The sequence below is a fragment of the Erinaceus europaeus genome, chromosome 17, assembly GCF_950295315.1.
Source record: "Erinaceus europaeus chromosome 17, mEriEur2.1, whole genome shotgun sequence".
In the NCBI taxonomy this organism is placed as follows: domain Eukaryota; kingdom Metazoa; phylum Chordata; class Mammalia; order Eulipotyphla; family Erinaceidae; genus Erinaceus; species Erinaceus europaeus.
In genome coordinates, this window is record NC_080178.1 from 15,350,072 (window position 1) to 15,376,252 (window position 26,181).

The following is a 26,181-nucleotide window of genomic DNA, read 5'->3' on the forward strand; positions in this document are numbered from 1 at the left end:
TCTGGTCACTCAATTATGCTGCAATCTTCTACAAGCTTTCAGATTTCCTGCCCCTTTTTTGATAGTATGAGAAATATGTAAGCTTATCAGAGCTACTTACTATTATTACTATTATTATCCCTAGAGACATAACCCAATTACCGTGTATACTTTCAGATATTTATGAAAATTTCTGTGTGGTATCTACTCACATAAATTTAATTAAATTTATCAAGTGTCACCTTTTCTAAAATGGCTCAATTAGGTCAAATATATTTATATATAATGTTCTCACAAACAACTACTGTCCCTTCAAGTTTCATCAACACCTACCTTCCCCAGACTTCATAGCTTTTCTCATTAGAAACAGCCTTACTTAATGAGTTTGTTTGTTTTTTTAATGACATAAAGCTTTTAACAGGGCCAGGGAGATATCTCAGTGGTTGATTACCAGACTTGCATGCCTGAGATCTGAGAGGTTACATGTTCAATCCCCCTGCATCTCCTTATGGCAGGGCTGAGGAATGCACTGGTCTCTCTCTTTCAATCTTTTTTTTTTTTTTTTAAACCAGAGCACTGCTCAGCTCTGGTTTATGGTGGTGCAAGGGACTGAACTGGAACTTGACAGAGCCTCAGGCATGACAGTTTGTTTGCATAACCATTGTGCTATCTACCCCAGCCCTTTCTCTCATTCCTTATCTCTTTCTTTCACAAAATAAATAGGTACAGGAGGTGGTTCAGTGTGTAAGGCCTTGAACTCTAAGGCATTAGGTCCATTCTAGATGCTCTGGTTCCCCTCCCATAAATAAACAATCTTTAAAAAATTATAAAACATTTAACAAATAATGAGTTATTTACTGCACTGTAATTCTATTTCAGTGGTAATTCAACAGTAATATTTTCTTATTTATTTTGTTATTTTCTTTATTTTTTATATTTATTTATTTATTTTCCCTTTTGTTGCCCTTGTTTTTTATTGTTGTTGTAGTTATTATTGTTGTTATTGATGTCGTCGTTGTTGGATAGGACAGAGAGAAATGGAGAGAGGAAGGGAAGAGAGGGGAAGAGAAAGATAGACACCTGCAGACCTGATTCACCGCATGTGAGGTGACTCTCCTGCAGGTGGGGAGCTGGGGGCTCGAACCAGGATGTTTACGCCAGTCCTTGTGCTTTGTGCCACATACACTTAACCCGCTGCGTTAGCACCAGACTCCTTATTTATTTATTTTTAACTAGAGCACTGCACAGCTCTGGCTTATAGTGGTGCCACGGATTGAACCTGGGACCTCTGAGGCTCAGACACAACAGAGAGTTGTTTGTGTAACCATTATGCTGTTGCCCCAGCTCAACAATAATATTTCCTGCATAACATTTTCATGGACAGAAATCCATAACTGAAGTTTCCTGAAAATGTTAGGAAATGTTCATAGATGTACCACAGTGTACGCATGTGTGTGTACTTTTCCCCATAAAGCAGAGTATGGGGCAGGGGCAGATAGCCTAATGATTATACAAAGTGATTCTCACATCTTAGGGTCCCACCTACAGGGAAGTCACTTCACAGGCAGTGAAACAGGTCTGCAGGTGTCTGTCTTCCCCATCTCTCTCCATTTCTTTCTGTCCTATCCAACAACGACATCAATAACAATAATAATAACCACAACAAGGATAAAACAACCAGGGCAACAGAGGGGAAATAAATAGCCTCCAAGAACAGTGGATTCCTGGTGCAGGCACCAAGCAAAAAAAAAAAAAGAAAAGAAAAAGAGGGCTGGGGTAGATGGTGTAATAGTTAAGCAAAGAAACTCTCATGCCTGAGGATCCAAAGTCCCAAATTCAGTCCCCTGTGCCATTCCCTGTTCAAGGCGCCATTTGCCGGGCTGGGCTAGCTTCACGGGCAGGAGACAGACAACCAGGGACTCATGGCTGAGCTGGGAAGCAGTATCTCGTTTATTAATCAGATACGTCACCTTTTATGCATCTCTTCACTAGAAGAAGACAAGGGAAAGGAAATGACTAAGAGAGGGGGCAAAAAAAAAGAGCTCGAACGGAACATAGAAAGCTTCTATCTAACCAGTGGGGATTAAACCAATACTCTGCAGGCAGGGCAGGACCCAGGTAAAACAGTGATTATGTAAATAGACCACATTGTAAGTAATACAAGGGAACCCAATGTGATGATCAAAACAGAAGGTCTTTTAAGCAGAATTTAGAAGCATACCAACACCCTGCACCACCATAAACCAGAGCTGAAGAGTGCTATGGTATTTAAAAAAAAAAAAAAAAAAAAAGCAGAGTACCGTGGGCTGGAGATATAGCATAATGGTTATACAAAAATCCTTTCATTTCTGAGGCACCAAAGATCCCAGTTCAATCCCAAGCACCACCATAAACTAGATCTGAACAGTGTTCTGTAAAAAATAAAAACAAGCAAATGAGAACACTGTTCAGCTCTGTTTTATGGTGCTGGGAACAGAATCTGGAATTCTGCAGAACTATTATGCTATCTTCCTAACTCCACTAAAATGTTTTTAAACAATTATTTGAAAACTTAGTGGATAAACAAAATGTAACATACACTTACATGTATGTATGCATATGTACCCAAAACAGAATATTATTCAGCCCTAAAAAGAAAGTTCTGAAGGCCAGGTGGTAGCTCACCTGGTTAAGTGCACACATTACAGTGTGCAAGGACTCAGGTTCAAGGCCCTAGTCCCCACCTGCGGGAGAAAGCTTTACGAGTGGTGAAGTAAGTGTCTCTGTCTCTTTACCTTTTTATCTCCCCCCACTCTCTCAATTTCTCTGTCTCTAGCCAATAATAAGGAAAAATATTATATATAAAAAAGAATCTGGTGGTCCAGGAGGTGGTACAGTAGATAAAGCATTGGACTCTCAAGCATGAGGTCCTGAGTTCAATCCCCAGCAGCACATGTACCAGAGTGATATCTGGTTCTATATCTCTCTCCTCCTATCTTTCTCATGAATAAATAAATAAAAGCTTTTTTAAAAAAAAAGTCTTAATAATTTATCTTTCTCCTAACTTATGTCACTTAGCAAAAGCCCCTCCAGTTGCATCCATGAAGCAAAAAAAAAAAAAAAGTTCTGTAGTGACCTAGTAGGTAAAATGTTAGACATTCCAGTATGTGGTTCTGAGCTCAGTCCATGGGACCAAATGTTCCAGAGTGATGCTCTGGTCTTCTCTCCTCTATTTCTTTCTCATTAATAAAAATAAAGTTTTCTAGGGGTCGGGCGGTAGCTCAGCGGGGTAAGCGCGCATAACGAGCTCAAGGACTGGGTTAAGGATCCCAGTTGGAGCCCCCAGCTCCCTGCAGGGGGGGGTCACTTCACAGGTGGTGAAACAGGTCTACAGGTGTCTGTCTCTCTTTCTCTACCCCTCTCTCCATTTCTCTCTGTTCTATCCAACAACAACAGCAATAATAACCACAACAGTGATAAAACAAGGGCAACAAAAAAGGGGAAAAATAGTCTCCAGGAGCAGTGGATTCATGGTGCAGGCACTGAGCCTCAGCAATAAGCCTGGAGGAAAACAATGTATATATTAATTAGTTTTTTCTTTCTTTCTTTTTTTTTTTTTTTTGCCTTCAGAGTTATCACTGGGGCTTAGTGCCTGCACTAAGGTAAATCCACTGCTCCTGGAGGCCATATATATATATATATATATATTTTCATTTTGTTGCCCTTGTTGTTGTTGTTGGATAGAACAGAGAGAAATTGAGAGAGGAGGGGAAGACAGGGAAGGGGAAAGTACTACTTTGATTTCATACAAAGTATGAAAGATTTTTAATGTACAAAATCAAAGCAGTACTTTCTCAGCTCAGAGGGAGCATAGTATTTACATTAAAAATGTACCAGGTTTGGTCCTGGGGATAAAAGAATAGCCAGAGATGAGCAATGTTCCGGTCAAAAACAAAACCAAAAAAAAAAAAAAAGAAGAAGCAGCAGCAGAGAGTATTTGCCAAAATAACACTAAATGATTACTTCAATTCTAGATTTACCCTTACTTTCACTAAAAAGATAGTCAAATATGCATGTCAATTAAACTTTCTATAAGCAGTAGTGATTCACAATCTTATCTCTTCTATGGTAATCAAGGAGGACACCACTAGGACAAAATTTCCTACCACACCTCCAGGGACCCGGAGACAAAATGGCCCATATTTATACCTTTAGAAGAAACTACTGGGCAGCGCAGTGGATTAAGCGCATGTGACGCACTGGTGTAAGGATCCTGGTTAGAGCCCCAGGCTTCCCACCTGCAGGGGAGTTGCTTCACAGGCCGTGAAGCAGGTCTGTAGGTGTTTATCTTTCTCTCCACCCTGTTTTCCCCTCCTCTCTCCATTTCTGTCCTATCCAACAACGACGACAGCAATAACAACAACAATAAACAACAAGGGCAACAAAAGGGAAAATAAATAATTGGGAAAAAAAAAAAAAGAAGAAACTACTAGTTTCAATAGTCAATTGTAGGCTGCCTCCCCTGTAGAGACAGTCCATTCCAAGCCCTTGGGAATGTATACCTTTTACTTCTCTGATCTCTATTTTCCCATCCAGGAGTAAATTCTTGTTTGTTTGTTTTTTGTTTGTTTGTTTGTTTGTTTTACAACTTTAAGAAGTAAACAACTAGGGCTGAAGAGATAGCATAGTGGATATACAAAACAACTTTCCTACCTGGACACCAAAGGTCCTACCAAGAGATAGCACCACCGTAAGTCAGAGCTGAACAGTGGTCTGGTGAAAGACAGACAGAAAGAAAAAAACAAGGGAAAGAGAAAGAGGAGATAAAAGAAAGAATTAAATCTAAATCATTCTAAGACTCAAAACAGTTTCTTAATTCCTCCAGGGCAAAGAGCACTAAATAGGTCCTTCTTCTCGCTTTCAAATTGCAAGGTTTTATGATACTTGCAGTTTGTTTTTATTTTTGGCTTCCACCAACTAAGAAAGCAAGGGCCAGCACATTTTCCTCTATAAATCACTGTATGAAAACAATGGTGCCTTGTAAAAATTCACCTTACTCAGCTTGACACCCAAGAAGATTACAGAATTGGAATTCCAAATAAGTTACACATGAAGTTTAGGTCAGCTTTATTCAAGGATAAATGTAAAGTAACACTATGTAAGACTCACAAGTCAAAAACAATTATAGCAGTACAAACAGTAGCTGAATTGTTTGTATGTCATCAAAGAGTGTCTAGACTTTTTACCCACTAAAAGAAAATGAGGGGGCCAGGCGGTGACAAATCGTTAAGTGCACATACATAGTGCTCAAGGAACCGGGTTTAAAGCCCCCGGTCCACACCTGCAGGGGGAAAGCTTCATGAGTGGTGAAGCAAGGCTGCAGATGTCTCTCTCCCTCTCTCTTGACATTCTCCTCCCCTCTCAATTTCTCTGTCTCTATCCAATAATAAATAAAATTTTAAAAAAAGAAAATTAGGCCTCAGAGATAGCTCACTGAGAAAGCACAGGTCTCAGATTCCATCCCCTTCACCAGATCAGAGCCAAATGGTACTCTACTGTTCTCTCTCACCTCTCGCAATTCATGATAACAAATGAACAAGAATCTTTTAAATGAAAAAAGTTGAATAATCAAAATAGAAATTTTTTTTACATACTCTTCAATTTCTGTAATCTAAGCAACACTCCAAACACATAATTGTGACTACAATTACTCATCTTTTCTATAATAAAGTAAAATGTGTTTAAAAGGGAAAAATAACTATGCAAGGGCTTGCTTAAGGATCCTGGTTCGAGCCCCCGTTACCCACATGCAGGGGAGTCACTTCACAGGTGGTAAAGCAGGTCTGCAAGTGTCTATCTTTCTCTCCCTGTCTTCCCCTCCTCTCTCCATTTCTCTCTGTCCTATCTAACAATGACATCAATAACAACAACAATAAGAACTATAACAATAAAAACAAGTGCAACAAAAGGTAAAATAAATAAATATTTTTAAAAATTTTTAAATGGAAAAAATACTTAAAAAATGCAATTTTAGAAATCTGTTGATAGTGGTCCGGGAGCATTAGACTCTCAAGCATGAGGTCCTGAGTTCAATTTCCAGCAGCACATGTAGCAGGGTGATGCCTGGTTCTTTCTCTCTCCTCCTATGTTTCTCATTAATAAATAAACAAAATCTTTTTTTAAAAAAAAAAGAAATCTGTAGATATTTTTATGATTACAAAACCTCCCCAGATAGAGTCCAAAATAAATACTTTTCCATTCCAACTTGAAAAAATGTAACTGCAGTGTTTAGGAACACACCTCATAAGTCCTGTAATAAAATCGAGGGTGTGTGTAGCACACCCTTCTGAGCAGTCAAAACCTTAAAAAGCCACATATGGAGCAGGACATCAGTGTCTGGAAGTTGAAAAGTTAATTTTAGCCTCTGTTTTGCATTTAGGCTATATGGGATATTCTGCTCCAAGTTTCTCATGATTAATACTCAGTTAATATACTTAAGAGTGTAGGGTAAGAAAGACAATGAGAAAGAAGAGATTTCTTCCCCCCACTTGCATATAAGACAGTTGCAGTATGCAGTATCCTATGCATTTAAAAATTATTTTATCTTTTTTATAAAATTGTTTAAATATTTATTTACTCCTTTTTGTTGCCCTTGTTGTTTTATTGTTGTAGTTATTATTGATGTCATCGTTGTTGGATAGGACAGAGAGAAATGGAGAGAGGAGGGGAAGACAGAGAGGGAGAGAGAAAGAGAGAGACACCTGCAGACCTACTTCACCACTTGTGAAGCTTTCCCCCTGCAGGTGCAGACTGAGGGCTCGAACCGAGGTCCTTCCACATTGTAACATATGTGCCTAACCAGGTGCGCTACCACCCAGCCCCTCAAATAAAACTATATAATTTGAGACGTGTAGTAGCTGAAGACCTGCAGTTTGTGCTTTTTTTTTTTTTTTTTCAACCAGAGCATTGTTCAGCTCTGGTTAATGATGGTTTATGATGGTGGAGAGAACTGAACCCGGGATTCTGGAGCCTCAGGCATGAGAGTCTCTTTGCACAACCATTACACTATCTACCCCCACCTGTTTCATATATATATTTATTGTTGTAGTTATTATTGTTGTTGTTGTTGATGCCGTTGCTGTTGGATAGGAAAGAGAAATGGAGAGAGGAGCAGAAGAGAGAAGGGGAGAGAAAGATAGACACTTGAAGACCTGCTTCACCATCTGTGAAGCGACTCCCCCGCAGGTGGGGAGCCGAGGCTCAAACCAGGATCCTTATTCCGGTCCTTCAGCTTTGTGCCACATGCACTTAACCCGCTGTGCTACCGCCAGACTGTATATATACATATATAAAAAAATTTTAATACAGCATAAGAGAATGAGCCCAGTTTGGTGTCACATTTAAAACTACTACTGAGTGGCCACCTTCCATGAGCCAATTTTTAAAAAATTATTTATGTCATTAGGGGGAAGAAAGGAGACACACCACAGCACCACTCCACCATTCTTTGTGTCTTGGAGCTTCCCTGGTACCATCTATGGCACTTCCATGTGATGTCAGGGCTTGAACACAGGCTATCACAACTACCTGGCCTCTTTGTTCTACTGAACTAGCTATCTCCCAGTTGATTTTTTTTTTATTTTAATAACTACTATTGAGGAAAATAAAACACAGCATAGCAGCAGAAACTGTTAGACTGATACAGAGGAAGATACAGAAAGGCCAGACTACAGCTCAACTCTGGATTATGTTGGTGCTAGGGATTGAACCTGGGGCCTATCTCCCCAGCCTCAGGCTGTTTTTCACTATTTCAGAGGAATTAAGGCAGCATAGTTCCCCTCTGCTGAGTCATGCTTATGTGGTACAGATTTCAAATGCAAATTTTTCTAAAATGTAAATCTGAAAAGCCGTAACTGTTGTCCTAACTTTATAGCCAAAGAAGTACAAACGGAAAATAGTACATTTAATTACATGCATTTTACTATACAGATCTGTATGTGTGACACTTGATTCAGTACTCAGTCATCATTCTCTATGTATTAAAAAAAATAATAATGGGGAGTCAGGCAGTAGCGTAGCAGGTTAAGTGCACATGGCGCAAAGCCCAAGGACCGGAGTAAGGATCCTGGTTCAAGCCCCCGGCTCCCCACCTGCAGGGGAATTGCTTCAAAAGCGGGTGAAGCAGGTCTGCAGGTGTCTATCTTTCCCCCTCTGTTTTCCCTTCCTCTCTCCATTTCTCTCTGTCCCATCCAACAACGTCAATAACAACAACAATGATAACTACAACAACAATAAAAAAGGGCAACAAAAGGGAAAATAAATAAATGTAAAAAAAAAATACTGTTAGGAATCAGGTTTCCATTCCACAAGCACTTAAAACTCCTGTTTAGATGAAAAATGAGGCAGAAAAGAAACAAAACAACAAAATTTCGTTGAAGTCACAATATTCACACATGAAAAGGGCTAACATAATAAAACACACAAAATCCTGGAAGTTAATTAAGTTTCTGGTTTGTATTGCATAGCTCTCATTAAAGGTGTATAATAAATTTTATCAGTTTGGGAAGTTAGTTTTAAAATAAGGACAGAGTAGGGGACAGCAATAAGGACAGCATTACAACACATCACTTGTATGTCTTGGGCTCCAAAGGTTTCAGGCACTGTCATATGCCAGAGCTGAGTGGTCCTCTGTTCTCAAAAGAAATTAATTAATTAATTAATAAAGATAACGAAAAAAATAAAACATTTTCTTTTACAGCAGAGCACTGCTCAGTTTTGGCTTATGGTGGTGCTGGAGACTGAACACAAAACGTCTAGGATCTCCGTACGAATGTCTGTAGGACTACCAATGGCACTAGTCCCCACGGTCCATACTTTTCCCTATTTAATATCCTCTCTTAGGTTGTCAACGAAATTGTCAGAGTAGGATGAAATACTACAAGTGAAAGGCTATTCTGAATTGACCGGCCTATGTGGGAATTGACTGGAAAAGTGAAAACTGAGATGAATTAGTGAGGAACCCGAGATGTTTTGCCACTTACCTAGAAATGTATTTAATGAGAATGAATCGCAGGTTTCCACGGGTTCTTCCACTGCCAGTAAGAAGACAGTCGTGAACTTTGGGTCTCTTTTTTTTTTTCCTAGTCAACAGTCACCCTCACCTACACGCGGAGTACATATTTGGCACTCAACAAATCTTGAATGAATGAAAGCCTACCTCATCTATACTGATACCCAACCTAGGAGTTGGGGCCCCATAAAAAGATTACTCCCATAAAAGTCTCACGACTTGGCCCACCGAGTTGAGAAAGTAGATAGGCAAACTCTAGAGATCTTTATATTATGAAGACTGGGGGTGGGGGTATAGCATAATGGTTATGCAAAGAGACTTTCATGCCTGCGGCTTTCAAGTCCCAGGTTCAGTCCCCCACACCGCCATAAGCCAGAGCTTATCAGTGCTCTGGTAAAAAAAAGAAAAAGAAAAAAAAAAAAAAAAAGACTGGGAACAATCAAGGACCCATGGGGCCCACACCATCTTCACTTCATAGATAGAGATCAGGGGCTGCACTGGGGCTATTTGGCTTCCACTACACCTGGGGGGACCCGAGTGGACCTGCAGATTCGTAGCCTCCCAGCCGGGGGCACTGAGAAATCTGGGGGTATCCCAAGCCTAAAGTTCGTACCTGCGATGCTGGGGCAGCTGAGAGGAGCTCGGAACTCTCATTACGGGGGCCGGGGCCTGGGGCCAGCCAGCTAAGCCTCCGGGTTAAGGGCTCCGCGCTGCGGGGCAGCAGTGACAGCACGGGTCACGGACAGACAGACACCTCACGTCTTGACTGGCTCCTGGCTGACAAGGCCCTGGGTGTTCCCTCCCAGGACTGAGCGAGTTGTCGCACTCAACGTCGAGCCGTTCTCTTTGAAAATCCTCGCTGTTGCACGGATCACTTCTGCCTCAGTCCCCGCAGCCGGTCGCTGCCCGGCGCCGCCATCCTGAGTGTTTGTTTTCATCCGCTTCAGTGAACGCGGGGGGAGCCCGGGGAGCCGGAGAAAATCTCACCGGCGAATCGGAACCGCACTTTCGCTACAGCGCGGACGTCGTAGCTTACTTCCTCGGTCTTCTAAATACCCCCCGGAAGTTCATTTAATTTCCTTACATATTCTTCACCAGCTTTGGACGAGAGTCTCGGGAAAAATAAAGACGGGAAAAAGGGGTCTTTAAAAGAGCCAAGACAGGGGTTGACGTTTGTGTGGAATGTGCGGCAGCGAACCGCGGGCGGCGGCGGCGGCGGCGGCGGCGGCGGCCAGGACGCGGCGGGGGCGGGGGGGGGGGCGGGCGCTGACGCAAAAGAGGCGGCGCCACGGCCGGGCTCCGTGGCGGTTCGTGTGCGGCCTCAGGTTCCCCGCGAGGGCCGGACCCGGCCGGGTGGGTGGGGAGTGTGGTTGAGAACCTGGCGGCCGCCGAGAGGTGGGTGACAGGCCCTGGCCGACTTGTAGTGGCCGCCGCAGTCGGACCATGATGGCCTCAGTGTCCCTTTGGGAAGCGGCGGACTGGCTTCCTGATTCTCTTCTTTCACGCCTTTTTTCCCCAACCCGTTCCGTCTTCTTCACTTCCTAACCCTCAGCCTCATGACTGGGATTTCTTGGGGTGAAGGCAAACCTGTCATTCGAGCTTCTAATCGGCTGGATTGTGGACGAGCGGGTTCCTCCCCCTTTTACCATCTCTCCTGTTAGACTGGTTCGACCACCCACCCAGCCCCCGCAACACACACGCACATCTGCCCCGCACTTAGCAGGAGGAGCCAGAGAGTTTGGGGTAATGAAGCCCGACTAACCCCTGCCCGGGGTAGTTAAGACTCATGTCAGCTGCTTCCTGGCCTGTATAGTTAGGAACAAACTAATCTGGCCTTGTGGATAATTGTGTCATCCCCTTCATTCAACTTTGTTCCAGTTCAAATGCCAGTCGCGGGGCAAGCCACTGATATTCAACTCCCACTATCTATCGAACCAAAGTGAGTTTCTTTTCCCATAAATTACGGGAGAAAAGCTCTAGAATTATCAGGCTAGCTCCTTTTGCTTGAACAAAATGGAAATTTGAACGCCAACAAGACAGTTCGCCTGGACAGTGCGCCTGCTTTTTCTTACTCACGGTCCGGGTTTCAATATGCCTTCCCCGCCCCCGCCACCCCCCTGCCACCCCCAGCTGCGCTAGGGGAAGCTTTGGTGTTGTGATATCTTTTCTTCTCTCCCTGTCTGTCTCTACTGGAAAAAGTCAATCTGGAGTGGTAAGCCCCAGTGATGATACACACACAAAAAGGCAAAGTGGAAGTACGAGGAAAATAATTGTTGCCTGTGAGTCACTTTTACGTCTTTGGAAGATTTCTAATTTATTTTTTCTTTTAACTTTTACAGAGAGAAGATTATAATCAGGACAGAGCCATTTCACCAATGCTTAGCAGTTGACTTCTGACACTTAAATACCTTTTTGCACCAACATCTTCACTGGGAGGAATCCACCAAAAGTTAAGAGGAGAGGACACTTACATGCACCATGGCTATTCCAATAACAGTGCTTGATTGCGATCTCTTGCTGTATGGTCGAGGTCACCGCACCTTGGACAGATTTAAGCTGGGCGATGTGACTGACGAATACTTGATGTCCATGTATGGGTTTCCTCGACAGTTCATCTATTACTTGGTGGAGCTCTTGGGAGCCAGTCTTTCTAGACCTACTCAGAGATCCAGGGCTATTAGCCCTGAGACACAGATCCTTGCAGCATTGGGCTTCTATACCTCGGGTTCCTTCCAGACTCGAATGGGAGATGCAATTGGAATCAGCCAGGCCTCTATGAGCCGTTGTGTTGCCAATGTCACAGAAGCGCTTGTGGAAAGAGCCTCCCAGTTCATTCACTTTCCAGCTGATGAAGCCTCCATGCAGGCTCTGAAGGACGAATTCTATGGGTTGGCAGGGATGCCCGGGGTGGTAGGGGTGGTAGATTGCATACATGTGGCTATCAAGGCACCGAATGCCGAAGACCTCTCATATGTGAACCGCAAAGGCCTGCATTCATTGAACTGCCTGATGGTGTGTGACATCAGAGGGGCACTGCTGACCGTGGAGACAAGCTGGCCAGGCAGCCTCCAGGACTGTGCTGTACTGCAGCAGTCTTCCTTAAGTACTCAGTTTGAAGCTGGAATGCACAAAGATAGCTGGCTGCTTGGTAAGTTTCTGTGTGTTGCATTTTTGTAGCCATAGAGAAATTATAGAGCTGGGGGGATAGCATGATGGTTATCCAAAATGACTTCAGTGCCTTCAGTCCTGATGTCACCATTTCAGTCCCCAAAAACAACATAAGCCAGAGCTGAGAAGTGCTCTGCTAAAAAAAAAAAAAAAATTATATAGCAAAATGAAATAGAGCAACTGTATAGCTGAGACTCATACCTGCCCCCCTTTTAAAATATTTATTTATTCCCTCTTGTTGCCCTTGTTTTATTGTTGTAATTATTGTTGTTATTGATGTCGTCGTTGTTGGACAGGACAGAGAGAAGTGGAGAGAGGAGGGGAAGACAGAGAGGGGGAGAGAAAGACAGACACCTGCAGACCTGCTTCACAGCATGTGATGAGACTCCCCTGCAGGTGGGGAGCTGGGGCTCAAACGGGGATCCTTACGTTGGTCCTTGCGCTTTGCGCTACCTGCACTTAACCCGCTGCGCTACCACCCAACTCCCAACCTGTCCCTTTCTATATGAGAGCTCAGAACTCTCTGACTCATCTTTTTAAAATGATTATTGTTGTTGTTGTTATTTATTTTTTACCAGAGCACTGCTCAACTCAGCTCTGCCTTATTTTGCTGCTAGGAATTGAACTGGAGACTTTAGAGCCTTACGCAAAAAAGTCTTTTTTTTAAATTTTATTTATTTATTCCCTTTTGTTGCCCTTGTTTTATTGTTGTAGTTATTATTGTTGTTGTCATTGTTGGATAGGACAGAGAGAAATGGAGAGAGGAGGGGGAAGACAGAGAGAGGGAGAGAAAGATAGACAGACACCTGCAGACCTGCTTCACTGCCTGTGAAGCGACTCCCCTGCAGGTGGGGAGCCGGGGTTCGAACCGGGATCCTTAAGCCGGTCGGTCCTTGGGCTTTGCGCCACTTGCGTTTAACCCGTTGTGCTACAGCCCGACTCCCTTTTTTTTTTTACATAACCATTATGCTATCTCCTGACATAGACCCTTAATTTTTTGTAATCACATAAAAAATCCATTAAATTGGGAGTCCAGCGGTAGCACAGTGGGTTAAGCGCACGTGGCACAAAGTGCAAGGACCAGCGTAAGGATCCCAGTTCGAGCCTCTGGCTCCCCACCTGCAGGGGAGTCGCTTCACAGGCGGTGAAGCAGGTCTGCAGGTGTCTCTCTTTCTCTCCCCCTCTCTGTCTTCCCCTCCTCTCTCCATTTCTCTCTGTCCTATCTAACAATGATGACATCAATAACAACAATAATAACTACAACAACAATAAAAAGACAACGGGCAACAAAAGGGAAAATAAATAAATAAACATTATTATTTTTAAATCCATTAAATTGGGGGCCAGGCAGTGGCACACCTGGTTAAGCGCACACATTACAGTGCACAAGGACCCAGGTTCAAGCCCCTTGTTCCCTCCGGCTGGGGGAAAGCATCATGAGTGGTGAAGTAGGGCTGCAGGTGTCTCTCTGTGTCTTTCCTTGCTTTTTCCTCTCCTTTCTCAGTTTCTCTCTGCTTATATCTAATAAATAATTTTAAAAATTGAATAATACATTAAATTGAAAAACATTATTTGAACCAACTCATCCGTGTCTAAGACTTTATTCTGGAGGTTTATGTGCAGAAATAAGTAAAAAGCTGGGAGTTGGGCTGTAGCACAGCGGGTTAAGCGCAGGTGGCGCAAAGCACAAGGACCGGCGTAAGGATCCCGGTTCGAACCCTGGCGCCCCACCTGCAGGGGAGTCGCTTCACAGGCGGTGAAGCAGGTCTGCAGGTGTCTGTCTATCTTTCTCTCCCTCTCTCTGTCTTCCTCCTCCTCTCTCCATTTCTCTCTGTCCTATCCAACAACAACAACAATAATAACTACAACAATAAAACAACAAAGGCAACAAAAGGAAATAAATAATAAAATTTTTTTATTAAAAATAAATAAATAAATAAAAGAAATAAGTAAAAAGCTTGTATCTAAGAAATTGCTTTGCAGCATTGTTCTGTAGTTACAGACAGCAATAGCAACAATAGCCCATCTTTGGCATTTAAATACGGTTAAAATACTTATGGGAGTCGGGCGGTAGCGCAGCAGGTTAAGCGCACGTGGCGCAAAGCGCAAGGACCCAGTTGGAGTCCCCAGCTCCCCAACTTCACGGGAGTTGCTTCACAGGTGGTGAAACAGGTCTGTAGGTGTCTTTCTCTCTCCCTCTCTGTCTTCCCCTCCTCTCTTAATTTCTCTTTGTCCTATCCAACAACGACATCAGTGGCAATAATAACAATAAGGACAACAAAGGCAACAAAATGGAAAAAAAACAAATGAAATTTTTTTTAAAAAAAGAAATAAATCTTGTTAAATGCATTACTATATCTAGCCAGTCAAGTCTTAATTATGTTATCTATAAAATAGTCTTAGTGACAGTAATGCTTATTAATATATATCTATATATTGCCAGAGCACTGCTCAAAGGCTTTTTTGCATAATCATTTTTCTATCTCCCAGCCCTATAGACATTATTTCTACCAGATACTTATTATTTATACTTTTTCCTTGAAGTAACATAAGCTTCAATTATATTGCATTAGTGGCCAGGCAGTAGTGCATCTGGTTGAACACACATATTATCATGTGCAAGGAACGGGATTCAAACTCCTGGTCTCTACTTACAGGGGAAAAACTTCATGAGTGGTGAAACAGTGCTTCAGATGTCTTATCTTTCCCTACCTTCCCCTTCCCTGTCAATCTCTCTCTGTCTCTGTCCAAAATAAATAAAAATAAAGAGATTATAGCATGCTAAGTGAACAGTTCATATACTATACTATAGTATGTTTGCCACTAAAAGTCACATAATTGGCCTGCACAGTCTATAGTGGATTCCACCTCACAAATGTGCCTGAGTGTATTAGAAAGTTGGGGAGGGGGAGATAGCATAATGGTTATGCAAAGCGACTCATTCATGCCTGAGGCAAATATAAAATAGATACAGACAGATAGATAAGGAGGCAGTTAAGACCTCTAACAGACCCCTCTCTCCACCATCACTGGTCATCTCCATCAGGAACAGCATCATAAACCCTCTTGTGGGCCTCTACCAGACCTTGCCCTCAATGTAGAACCACAGTGGTAGGAATCTCCCCACTCTCTAAAGGGAGGCTGGGTCAACACGCTCTGCCACTCATGGAAGACGGGTCCAGAAATGAGTGCAGCCTAGAATGCTCCCAGCTGTGACCATGGACTGCGAGCTCAGACCTACAGGGATGCAGAGGTTACACAGGCTCCTGTGCTGAATATAAATAGACATGGGCCCCAGATCAATCCCCCACAAAACCAGAAAGAAAGAAAGAAAGAAAGAAAGAGAGAGAGAGAGAGAGAAAGAAAGAAAGAAAGAAAGAAAGCAAGCAAGCTCGACTTGAGGCCAGGCAGTGGCTCATTCAGTAATGCACATGCATTACCGTGCTTAAGGTCCTGGGTTCAAGTCCCCACTCCCCACCTGGATGAAGGGGAAGCTTAACTAATGGTGGGGCAGTGCTGCAGACATCTCTCTGTCTCTCTTCTGCTCTCTTTCTCCATCTTTTGTCTAGAGGATAGAAAAGGAAAAAAAAATGGCCATAGGGAATAGTAGACTTGTGCAGGGACTGAATCCCAGTGATAACCCTGGTGACAAAACATAAATAAATTAGTAAATAAAATCATGTAAAAAAAATGCTAAGGTATGGATGACTCCCATACCTTGTCAGGTAGCCTCCAATGCAATCACAGTAAAATATTACTGACTCTGGCTGGGTCATAAGAGGCCCACTGTGACTCCCACACTTACTCTTCTGAAGATGGAAGGTAAGTAGTGCAACCCTGCCCCTTGGGTAGTGTGTTTGCTTTGCGGTGTATGCAACCCAGGTTCGAGCTTGGACCTCACTCCATTGGAGAATGCTTGGGTTTCATGGTGTCCTTCCGTCTGTCTGTCTCTCTCTTTTTAAGATTTTTTAAAAAGATTTTATTTATTTATGAGAAAGATAGGAAAGAGAAAGAACCAGACATCACTCTGGCACAAGTGCTGCCGGGGATCGAACTCTGGACCTCATGCTTGAGAGTCCAAAGCTTTATCACTGCGCCACCTCCTGGAAAGAAAGAAAAGTGGGAATCCTATTTTTCAAAACTGCTAATCATGTCTGCAGTTCCCATGTTCAGTATCTGAATGTAGGAGATGCTCAAGAATTATTTGTCTGTGGTCCAGGAAGTGGTGCAGTGGTAAAGCTCTCCAACTCCCCAATAAAGTCGTTTTTTATCCTGTTTATAAGGCATAGCTGAAAGCTTAAAAATGCTAACACATGGGAGTCGGGAGTTAGCGCAGCAGGTTAAAAACATGTGGGGCAAAGTGCAAGGACCAGTGTTAAGGATCCCGGTTTGAGCCCCCAGCTCCCCACCTGCAGGGGAGTCGCTTCACAAGCAGTGAAGCAGGTCTGCAGGTGTCTCTTTCTCACCCCCTCTCTCCCTCTCCCGCTCTGTCTTCCCCTCCTCTCTCCATTTCTCTCTGTCCTATCTAACAATGATGACAACAATATTAACTACAACAATAATAAAAAAAAAAAAACAAGGGCAACGAAAGGAAATAATTAAAAAAAAATGCTAACACTTTTTATGTACTTTCCTGATTCCCCTCTTTACAGGAAGAGTGGAAGTGAAAGAGATGGATATTGCAAAACCACTTAAGAAATGTTTAGTACTGCCAGTTTTTGGTTCCAGGCCCCATGCTGGCCGTTACTGATGCTGGCAGAGTGTGCCCACAGAAGTCGATGAAGTGGAATTTGATTCTTTTAGGACTGTCAGCTCTGTCAACACCCTTTGGAAAGTCTCTGTGAGCTCCGCAGGAAAACTAGGGGCTGTTTGTTTGTTTGTATGTTTCTTACTTTCTCATTTTTAATTGTCCTCAGGGTTATCACTGAGGCTCCTTGTCAGTACTACAAAGCCACTGCTCCTGGTGGCCTTTTTTTTTCTTTGATAAGACAGATATATTAAGGGGGGTGTGCTGGAAGGTGGCTCACCTGGTTGAGCACACAAGCTTCAGTGTTCGAGCACTCCGGTTAGAGCCCCTGATCCCCACCTGCAGGGGGAAAGTTTTGTGAGTGGTGAAGCAGTGCTGAAGGTGTTTCTCCGTCTCTCTCCCTATCTCCCCCTTCCCTCTTGATTTCTGGCTGTCTCTATTCAATAAATAAATGAAGATAATTGGAAGAAAGAAAGAAAGAAATTAAGAGGGGAGAAGGAGTTAGAAAGGCAGACAAAAGATACCTATAGGGGGCCAGGCGGTAGCGCAGCGGGTTAAGCACATATGGTGACAAGTGCAAGGACTGGCTTAAGGATCCTGGTTTGAGCCCCTGGCTCCCCACCTGCAGGGAGGGCGCTTCACAAGTGGTGAAGCAGGTTTGCAGGTATCTCGCTTTCTCTCCCCCTTTCTGTCTTCCCCTCCTCTCTCAATTTCTATCTGTACTATCCAATAACAACATCATCAATGACAACAATAATAAAACAACAAGGGCAACAAAAGGGGAAAAAAATAGCCTCTAGGAGCAGTGGATTCGTGGTGCAGGCACCAAGCCCCAGCAGTAATCCTGGAGGCCAAAAAAAAAAAAGAAAAAGAAAGAAAGATGATGCCTATAGACCTGCTTCACCACTCATGACGTGTGTCCCCTGCAGGAGGGGAGTCATGGCTGGAACCCAGATACTTGCACATAACACTGAGCTCAACCAGTTGCATGACTGCCTGGCCCCTAAAAGCTAGTTGTTTAATATAATTACTGTAAATTCCTTATTATTATTATTTTTTAATGAGAGAGATACAGAGAAACACAGAAATACCAGAGTACTGTTCAACTCTGGCTTATGTGGTGCTGGGGATAGAACCTTTTCATAACCATTATGCTGTCTTCCCAGTCCTAAAAACTATATTTTTTAAAATGTGTTTATTAATGAGTGAGAAGGAGAACCAGAGCATCGGGGCCCTGGTGGAGGCGCACCAGGTTAAGTGCACAGAGTATGAAGTACAAGGATCAGCTCAAGGATCCTGGTTTAAGCCCCGAGCTCCCTACCTGTAGTGGGGGATTAGTTCACAAGTGGTGAAGCAAGTCTGCAGGTGTTCTTTCTCTCTCCCTCTCTACCTTTCCCTCCTCTCTCAATCTTTCTCTGTCCTATGAAAAATAAAAGTTTTTAAAAATTGAAAAAATGACCACCAGAGCAGTGGATTCTTACAGCAGGCACTGAGCCCCAGCAATAACCCTGGAGGGAAAACAAACAAGCAAACAGACAACCCTGATTGTGCACCCCAGGCGGTGGAACAGCACCTAAATCATTGGACTCTTTTTTAATCTTTTTTTTCCTCTAATTGTTGCCAGGGCGGTAGCACAGCTGGTTAAGCGCAGGTGGCACAAAGCGCAAGGGCCGGCATAAGGATCCCTGTTCAAGCCACCAGCTCCCCAGCTGCAGGGGAGGCAGTGAAGCAGGTCTGCAGGTGTCTTTCTCTCCCCCTCTCTATTTTCTCCTCCTCTTTCCACTTCTCTCTGTCCTATCCAACAACAACAACATCAATAACAACAACAATAAAAAATTATTATATGTGGCACAAAATGCAAGGACCAGTGTAAGGATCCCGGATGGAGCCCCCGGCTCCCCACCTGCAGGGGAGTTGCTTCACAGGCAGTGAAGCAGGTCTGCAGGTGTCTGTCTTTCTCTCCTCCTCTGTCTTCCCCTCCTCTCTCCATTTCTCTCTGTCCTATCCAACAACGACAACATCAATAACAACAACAACAATAAAACAACAAGGGCAACAAAAGGGAACATAAATAAATATATAAAAATAATAATTATAAATAAAAAGAAATAAACAGAAAACAAAATATAAAAAATAACTATAGCAATAAAATAACAAGGGTAAAAAAGGGAATAAATATTTGAATAATTGAAAATATATGTATATATATATTAATGAAAGATAGGAGAGAGAAAGAGGAGCAGACATCTCTATAGCTCACGTGCTGCCAGGGGTCAAACTTGGAGCCTCACGATCGAAGGTCCAGCACTTTATTCACTGTGCCATTTCCCAGATCACCCTGGCCCTCTAAAGCATTATTTATTTATTATTTTTATTTATTTATTTTTATTGGGGAATTAATGTTTTACATTCAACAGTAAGTACAATAGTTTGTACATGCATAACATTCCCCAGTTTCCCATATAACAATACAACCCCCACTAGGTCCTCTGAATCCTTCTTGGACCTGTATTCTCCGCACCCACCCACCCCAGAGTCTTTTTTTTTTTTTTAATTTATTTATTTATTTATTTATTTTTTATTTAAGAAAGGATTAATTAACAAAACCATAGGGTAGGAGGGGTACAACTCCACACAATTCCCACCGCCCAATCTCCATATCCCACCCCCTCCCCCGATAGCTTTCCCACTCTATCCCTCTGGGAGCATGGACCCAGGGTCATTGAGGGTTGCAGAAGGTAGAAGGTCTGCCTTCTGTAATTGCTTCCTCGCTGAACATGGGCGTTGACTGGTCGGTCCATACTCCCAGTCTGCCTCTCTCTTTCCCTAGTAGGATGGGTCTCTGGGGAAGCTGAGCTCCAGGACATATTGGTGGGGTCTTCAGTCCAGGGAAGCCTGACCGGCATCCTGATGGCATCTGAAACCTGGTGACTGAAAAGAGAGTTAACATACAAAGCCAAACAAATTGTTGAGCAATCATGGACCCAAAGCTTGGAAAAGTGGAGAGGAAGTATTAGGGAGGTACTCACTGCAAACTCTAGTGTACTTCTGCTTTCTTACTTTGGTGCCATACTCCAAACTCAGTCAATTTCTGCTTTGCGTTTCTACTTCTTTTTTTTTTTTACATGCATAACATTCCCCAGATTCCCATTTAGCAATACAACCCCCACTATTTCATTCATCATTTTTCATGGACCTGTATTCTACCCACCCACCCCAGAGTCTTTTACTTTAGTGTAATACTTATATTTTTTAACCAGAGCACTGTTCAGCTCTGGCTTACGGTGGTACGGGGGATTGAACCTGGAACTTTGGAGCCTCATGCATGAGTCTGTTTGCATAACCATTATGCTGTCTACCCTCCGCCCCCTCTAGAGCATTTTTTTTTAAAAAGATTGATTGCTTGTTTGATGGGAATAGGGTGGCGGGAAGCAGAGCATCTCTGGCACATGCAATGCCAGGGTTTGAACTCAGGACCACCATGTCTGAGAGTCTTAATGCATTACTCTACCACTTCCTAGGCTGCTTAAGGTTTATTTTTACCATCATATCATTCTCAGCTGTTCCTTCAGAAGGTAATATCTAACTCCCCATCTGTAAATATACCTGTTTCAGCAAACAATTCAGTCCGAGGTCTTATTTCTTTAACTTTTGGCCTAGTCTTGTTAAGCAGCTTAGGTAAGATCTGCCAGAATGTCTTGTGGATAACTAATCATGTAAGCAACTGTAATCTGTTTAGCAATTCTGATCCTAATCCTCTTCAGAGTGTCTGTCTTCCTGTGGTGCCTGTATTGTAACTTGTTACTGATGATGGAACATTTTATAAAAGACCTACATCAACTGGCTTGTTGTCCCCCCCCCTTTTTAAAAATATTTATTTATCCCCTTTTGTTGCCCTTGTGTTCTTGTTGTTGCTGCTGATGTCATTGTTGTTGGATAGGACAACGAGAAATGGAGAGAGGAGGGGAAGACAGAGAGGGGGAGATTAAACAGACACCTGCAGACCTGCTTCACCGCCTGTGACTTCTCTGCAGGTGGGGATTTGGGGCCTAGAACCAGAATCCTTACGCGGGTCCTTACGCTTTGAGCCACCTGCGCTTAACCCACTGCGCTACCTGCCGGCCTCCCTTGTTGTCCCCTTTTAAAGTATTATTGTTTGTTGGGGCCAGGTGATGGCACACCGGTTGAGTGCACACATTACAATGCTCAAAGACCCAGGTTTGAGCCCCCAGGCCCCCCATACATAAAGCTTTGCAAGTGGTGAAGCAGTGTTGTAGGTGTTTCTCTGTTTTTCTCCCTCTCTATGAAAAAAAAAACCAAAAAACTATAGTCTTGGGAGTCGGATGGTAGCGCAGCGGGTTAAGCGCATGTGGCACGAAGCACAAGGACCTTAGTAAGGATCCCGGTTCGAGCTTCCGGCTCCCCACCTTCAGGGGAGTCACTTCACAGGCGGTGAAGCAGGTCTGCAGGTGTCTATCTTTCTCTCCCCCACTCTGTCTTCCCCTCCTCTCTCCATTTCTCTCTGTCCTTTCTAACAACAACAACATCAGTAACAACAACAATAATAACTACAACAACAATTTAAAAAAGGCAACAAAAGGGAAAACATATAAAAAATTTTTTAAACTAGGGCAACATAAAGGGAATAAATATTTTCAAAAAATTTAAAAAACTAAAGTTTTATTGTTTATTAGAAACAACATTATTTAGCAAACATCATTTAGTTTCTCTGTGTTTTGGTATTCACCTTAAGATTTTATTTATTTTATTTAGGGGTAAGGAGAGGGAGAAAGAATCCAGAACACTACTGAATTCTGGCCTATGGTGGTGCTGAGGATTGAACCTGAAACGTAGGAGCCTCAGGCATGAATGTCTGTTTCATAGTCATATGTTATCTCCAGAGTCCCAGGTTGAATCCCCCTCACCACCATAAGCCAGAGAGCAAAAAAAAAAAAAAAAAAAAAAAAGTAAGTTCCATTAAAATAAGTTGTATTTAGAAAGAAAAAAGTCAACTATGAAATTTGAAATTTTTATGAGAGTTCTTTCTTCTGTTTTCATATATATATATACTGAGACAGGGAGGCAGAGAAAGGGAAAGAAACCACAGCACAAAGCTTTCTTCAGTGCAGGGGGCACCTAGCTTGAACCTAGGTCTTAACATGGTTCACTGCAAACAGTACAGTATCCAAGGACCCAGGTTTAAGCCCCTGGTCCCCACCTGCAGGGGGAATGCTTCACAATCAGTGAAACAATGCTGCAGGTTTCTCTCTCTTCCTCTCTATCTCCTTCCCCCTCTTTTTTAAATTAATTAAAAAATTTTTTTTCATTATCTTTATTTATTTATTGGATAGAGACAGCCAGAAATTGAGAGGGAAGGATGAGATAAGAGGAAGAGAGACAGAGAGACACCTGCAACACTGCTTCACCACTTGTGAAGCTTCCCTCTGCAGGTGGGGACCGGGGACTTGAACCCGGCCCCTAATTTATTTATTTTTATTATTTTTTAATTTTTTTAATATTTATTTTATTTATTCCCTTTTGTTGCCCTTGTTGTTTTATTGTTGTGGTTATTATTGTTGTTGTCGTTGTTGGATAGGACAGAGAGAAATGGAGAGAGGAGGGGAAGACAGAGAGGAGGAGAGAAAGATAGACACCTGCAGACCTGCTTCACCGCCTGTGAAGCGACTCCCCTACAGGTGGGGAGCCGGGGTTCGAACCGGGATCCTTGTGCTTTGCGCCACCTGCGTTTAACCCGCTGCGCTACAGCCCGACTCCCTATTTATTTATTTTTTAAAGATTTTATTTATTTATTAATGAGAAAGATAGGAAGAGAGAGAAAGAACCAGACATCACTCTGGCATATGTGCTGCCAGGGATCGAACTCAGGACCTCATGCTTGAGAGTCCAAAGCCTTATCACTGCGCCACCTCCTGGACCACACCCTAATTTGTTTTTATTTTTAAATATTTTTATTGGCTTTTTCTTTTTATTATTGGACAGAGGCAGAGAACTTGAGAGGGGTGGGGGAGATAGACAGGGAAAGAGACAGACACCTGTAGCCCTGCTTCACTACTAATGGAACTTTCCCCTTGCAGGTGAGGACCACAGGCTTGAACCTGGGTCCTTGTGCACCTCTCCTTCCCTCTCAATCTTTCTCTGTCTCTATCAAAAAAAAGGGGGGTTGGTGATGGAACACCCATTAAATGCACATAGTATAGTGCAAAGGTAACAGAAGGACCTGGGTTCCAGCATAACCATTATGCTGTCTTCCCCCACCCCACCCCCATTTTTCTTTTTGTTTCTGTTCCCCTTACCATCACTTATGATTTCTTTGGGCCTTTCCCACCCACAGGCGACAGTTCCTTCTTTCTTCGTACCTGGCTCATGACCCCATTTCATATGCCTGAAACCCCAGCTGAATATGGCTATAACAGAGCCCATGCTGCCACTCACAGCGTGATTGAGAAGACTTTCCGAACCCTCTGCTCGCGATTCCGCTGCCTGGATGGATCCAAGGGGGCCCTGCAGTATTCACCGGAGAAGTCCAGCCACATCATCTTGGCTTGTTGTGTCCTCCACAACATCTCCCTGGAGCATGGGATGGATGTTTGGTCCTCTCCAATGACAGGACCCATGGAACAACCCCCTGAGGAAGAGTATGAGCACATGGAGTCCCTGGACCTAGAGGCTGACCGAATCCGTCAGGAGTTGCTGCTCACTCATTTTAGCTAATGTGCAAGGTGGGGTGGGGGGACCTTCTCCCTCACCACTGCCTACGCTGCTCCATTATCTAATCTGGGGTATGTGGGGGGGGGGGATCCTGCCAGAATGCCAGAATGCCTTGATGAACATACAAACCTAAACCAAAAACCAAGTGTTACCTCTTATCCACTGAACTCCAGTTGAGTGCTACTCGTTTTATTTTTTTTAAATAAAGAGGGGAGCAGGAGATAGACAGCGAAGGAGACAAAAGAGACTGAGAGACACCTGCAGCCCTGCTTCACCTCCTGTGAAGTTTTCCCCTTGCAGGTGGGGACTAGGGACTTGAACTTGAGTCCTTGTGCACTGTAATGTGTGCGCTTAACCAGGTGGGCCACTTCCTGGCCCCCGGGCACCATGCATTTGAAAGCTTGCTGGTTGCGGACACTGGTGATTGTGCCTACAGAGTAGAAGAAGCAAAGGTGGCATCAAGCCAGAACACATTTTTGTTTGTTTGTTTTTGTTTCAATGATCTGGAGATTTCAAATGGAAATATTATTCATTTGCCCTGAATTTATCTGGACGTCATTTAAGCTTTTCTAAAATAAATAAATAAAATTTTAAAACATAATTCCACTTTGAAGAGTAGATTTAAGTTGGGGAATGGCCTGATATATGAAAAGGGTTACTTGGCGACTGAGAGCCAGCACACCTGGTTAAGCACACACACGACAGTGCACAAGGACACAGGTTTAAGCGCCAAGAGGTAAAACAGTGCTGCAGACTTCGCTGTCTTCCTCTCTGTTTCCTCCTTCTCGATATATTTCTCATGCAGGCACCAAGACCCAGTGATAATCCTGGTGGAAAAAAAGGAATGAAAGAAAAACTTTTGCATGGTATTATATTGTCTTTAAGATCCTGCAGTTTTGTATTATGTAGGAGTGAGAGGCTAAGTGGGTTTAAGAACTCAATCAGCTTAAAGAAGAAGAGATTAGATAGCAAGTTTACTAGGGCTTCAAAGACCACGGTAGATTAAAGGGCAAAGGAGATTCGCCCAGGTCTAAACAACACAAGCCTGAATACCCATCTCTTTTTTTTTTTTTTTCGGTTCTTGGAACTTATGCACACACAATCCCACACTGCTCTTGGGCTGACTTTAGAATGTTTAACCATTCTCCTGTGAAATTCCTCATACAGAGGTCAAGATTTAGACAATAAGGAAGGTGTGTGGGGCAGACTCAATAATATAATGAGTGGTCCAGGAGGTGCTATAGTAGATAAAGCATTGGATTCCAGCATGAAATCTTGAGTTCAGTCCCTGGCAGCACATGTACCAGAGTGATATCTTTTTTTTTTTTTTTTAAGATTTGATTTATTGATGAGAAAGATAGGAGAGAGAAAGAACCAGACATCACTCTGGCACATGTGCCACCGGGGATCGAACTCTGGACCTCATGCTTGAGAGTTCAAAGCTTTATCATTGTGCCACCTCCCAGACCACATCTTTTATTTATTTATTTATTAATGAGAACGATAGGAGAGAGAGAGAAAGAACTAGACATCACTCTGGTACATGTGCTGCCGGGGATTGAACTCAGGACCTTATGCTTGAGAGTCCAGTGCCTAAGCCACTGCGCCACCTCCCAGACCAACCAGAGTGATATCTTATTCTTCCTATCTCTCCTATTTTTCTCATTAATCTAAAAAAAAAAAAAGATAGCATAATGGTTATGCAAAGAGTCTCTAATGCTTAAGGCTCCCAAGTCCTTGGTTCTATCCCCTACACTACCATAAACGAGAGCTAAACAGTGCTCTGGAAAAAAAAAAAAAAGGTGGGCAGTAGCACAGCAGGTTGAGTGCACTTGGCACAAAGCACAACGACCGGCACAAGGAACCTGGTTCAAGCCCCTAGCTCTCCACCTGCAGTGAAGCAGATCTGCAGGTGTCTTATCTTTCTCTCCCCCTCTGTCTTCCTGTCTTCTCTTGATTTCTCTCTGTCCTATCCAACAACAACAACAGCAATGACAACAACAATAATAACAAGGATAAACAACAAAGGCAACAAAAAACGAAAAAAAAAAGCCTCCAGGGGAGTCGGGCTGTAGTGCAGCGGGTTAAGCGCAGGTGGCGCAAAGCACAAGGACCAGCATAAGGATCCCGGTTCGAACCCCGGCTCCCCACCTGCAGGGGAGTCACTTCACAGGCGGTGAAGCAGGTCTGCAGGTGTCTATCTTTCTCTCCTCCTCTCTGTCTTCCCCTCCTCTCTCCATTTCTCTGTCCTATCCAACAACGACAACAACAATAATAACTACAACAATAAAACAACAAGGGCAACAAAAGGAATAAAAAAAAAATTAGCCTCCAGGAGCAGTGGATTCATGGTACAGGCACCGAGTCCCAGCAACAACCCTGGAAGCCAAAAAAAAAAAAAAAAAAGTGAAAGTGCTACAAAAGGAAAGGTAAAAGATGTAATATTTCTTCATTTAAAATTCATATTTTGGGGAGTTGAGCAGTAGCGCAGCAGGTTAAGCGTACGTGG

The 26,181-nt window shown here is 43.2% G+C and overlaps 2 protein-coding genes across 13 annotated transcripts in view; one reads left to right on the forward strand and one right to left on the reverse strand.

Moving 5' to 3' along the window:
- The window catches only part of ATG13 (autophagy related 13), a 51,642-nt gene extending 41,636 nt beyond the window's left edge, over nucleotides 1–10,006 (reverse strand). For 3 of the 12 annotated variants that reach the window (XM_060176493.1, XM_060176492.1, XM_016186434.2), the window contains exons 1-2: nucleotides 9,642–10,002; nucleotides 9,000–9,050 (exon numbers count right to left, since the gene is read on the reverse strand). The gene's annotated coding sequence lies outside the window, so the exon portion shown is untranslated. Of the gene's footprint in view, nucleotides 1–8,999; nucleotides 9,120–9,641 lie in introns of all 12 variants that reach the window. The other 9 variants (XM_016186439.2, XM_016186437.2, XM_016186440.2 and 6 more) reach the window with 8 other exon arrangements.
- Nucleotides 10,007–10,286: 280 nt separating this feature from the next.
- On the forward strand, nucleotides 10,287–25,045 carry HARBI1 (harbinger transposase derived 1). Its single transcript, XM_007519077.3, has 3 exons — nucleotides 10,287–10,423; nucleotides 11,368–12,176; nucleotides 23,296–25,045. Exons 2-3 carry the CDS (start codon nucleotides 11,507–11,509, stop codon nucleotides 23,673–23,675), a joined length of 1,050 nt encoding a protein of 349 aa, XP_007519139.1. The 5' UTR covers nucleotides 10,287–10,423; nucleotides 11,368–11,506; the 3' UTR covers nucleotides 23,676–25,045.
- Nucleotides 25,046–26,181: the final 1,136 nt, after the last annotated feature.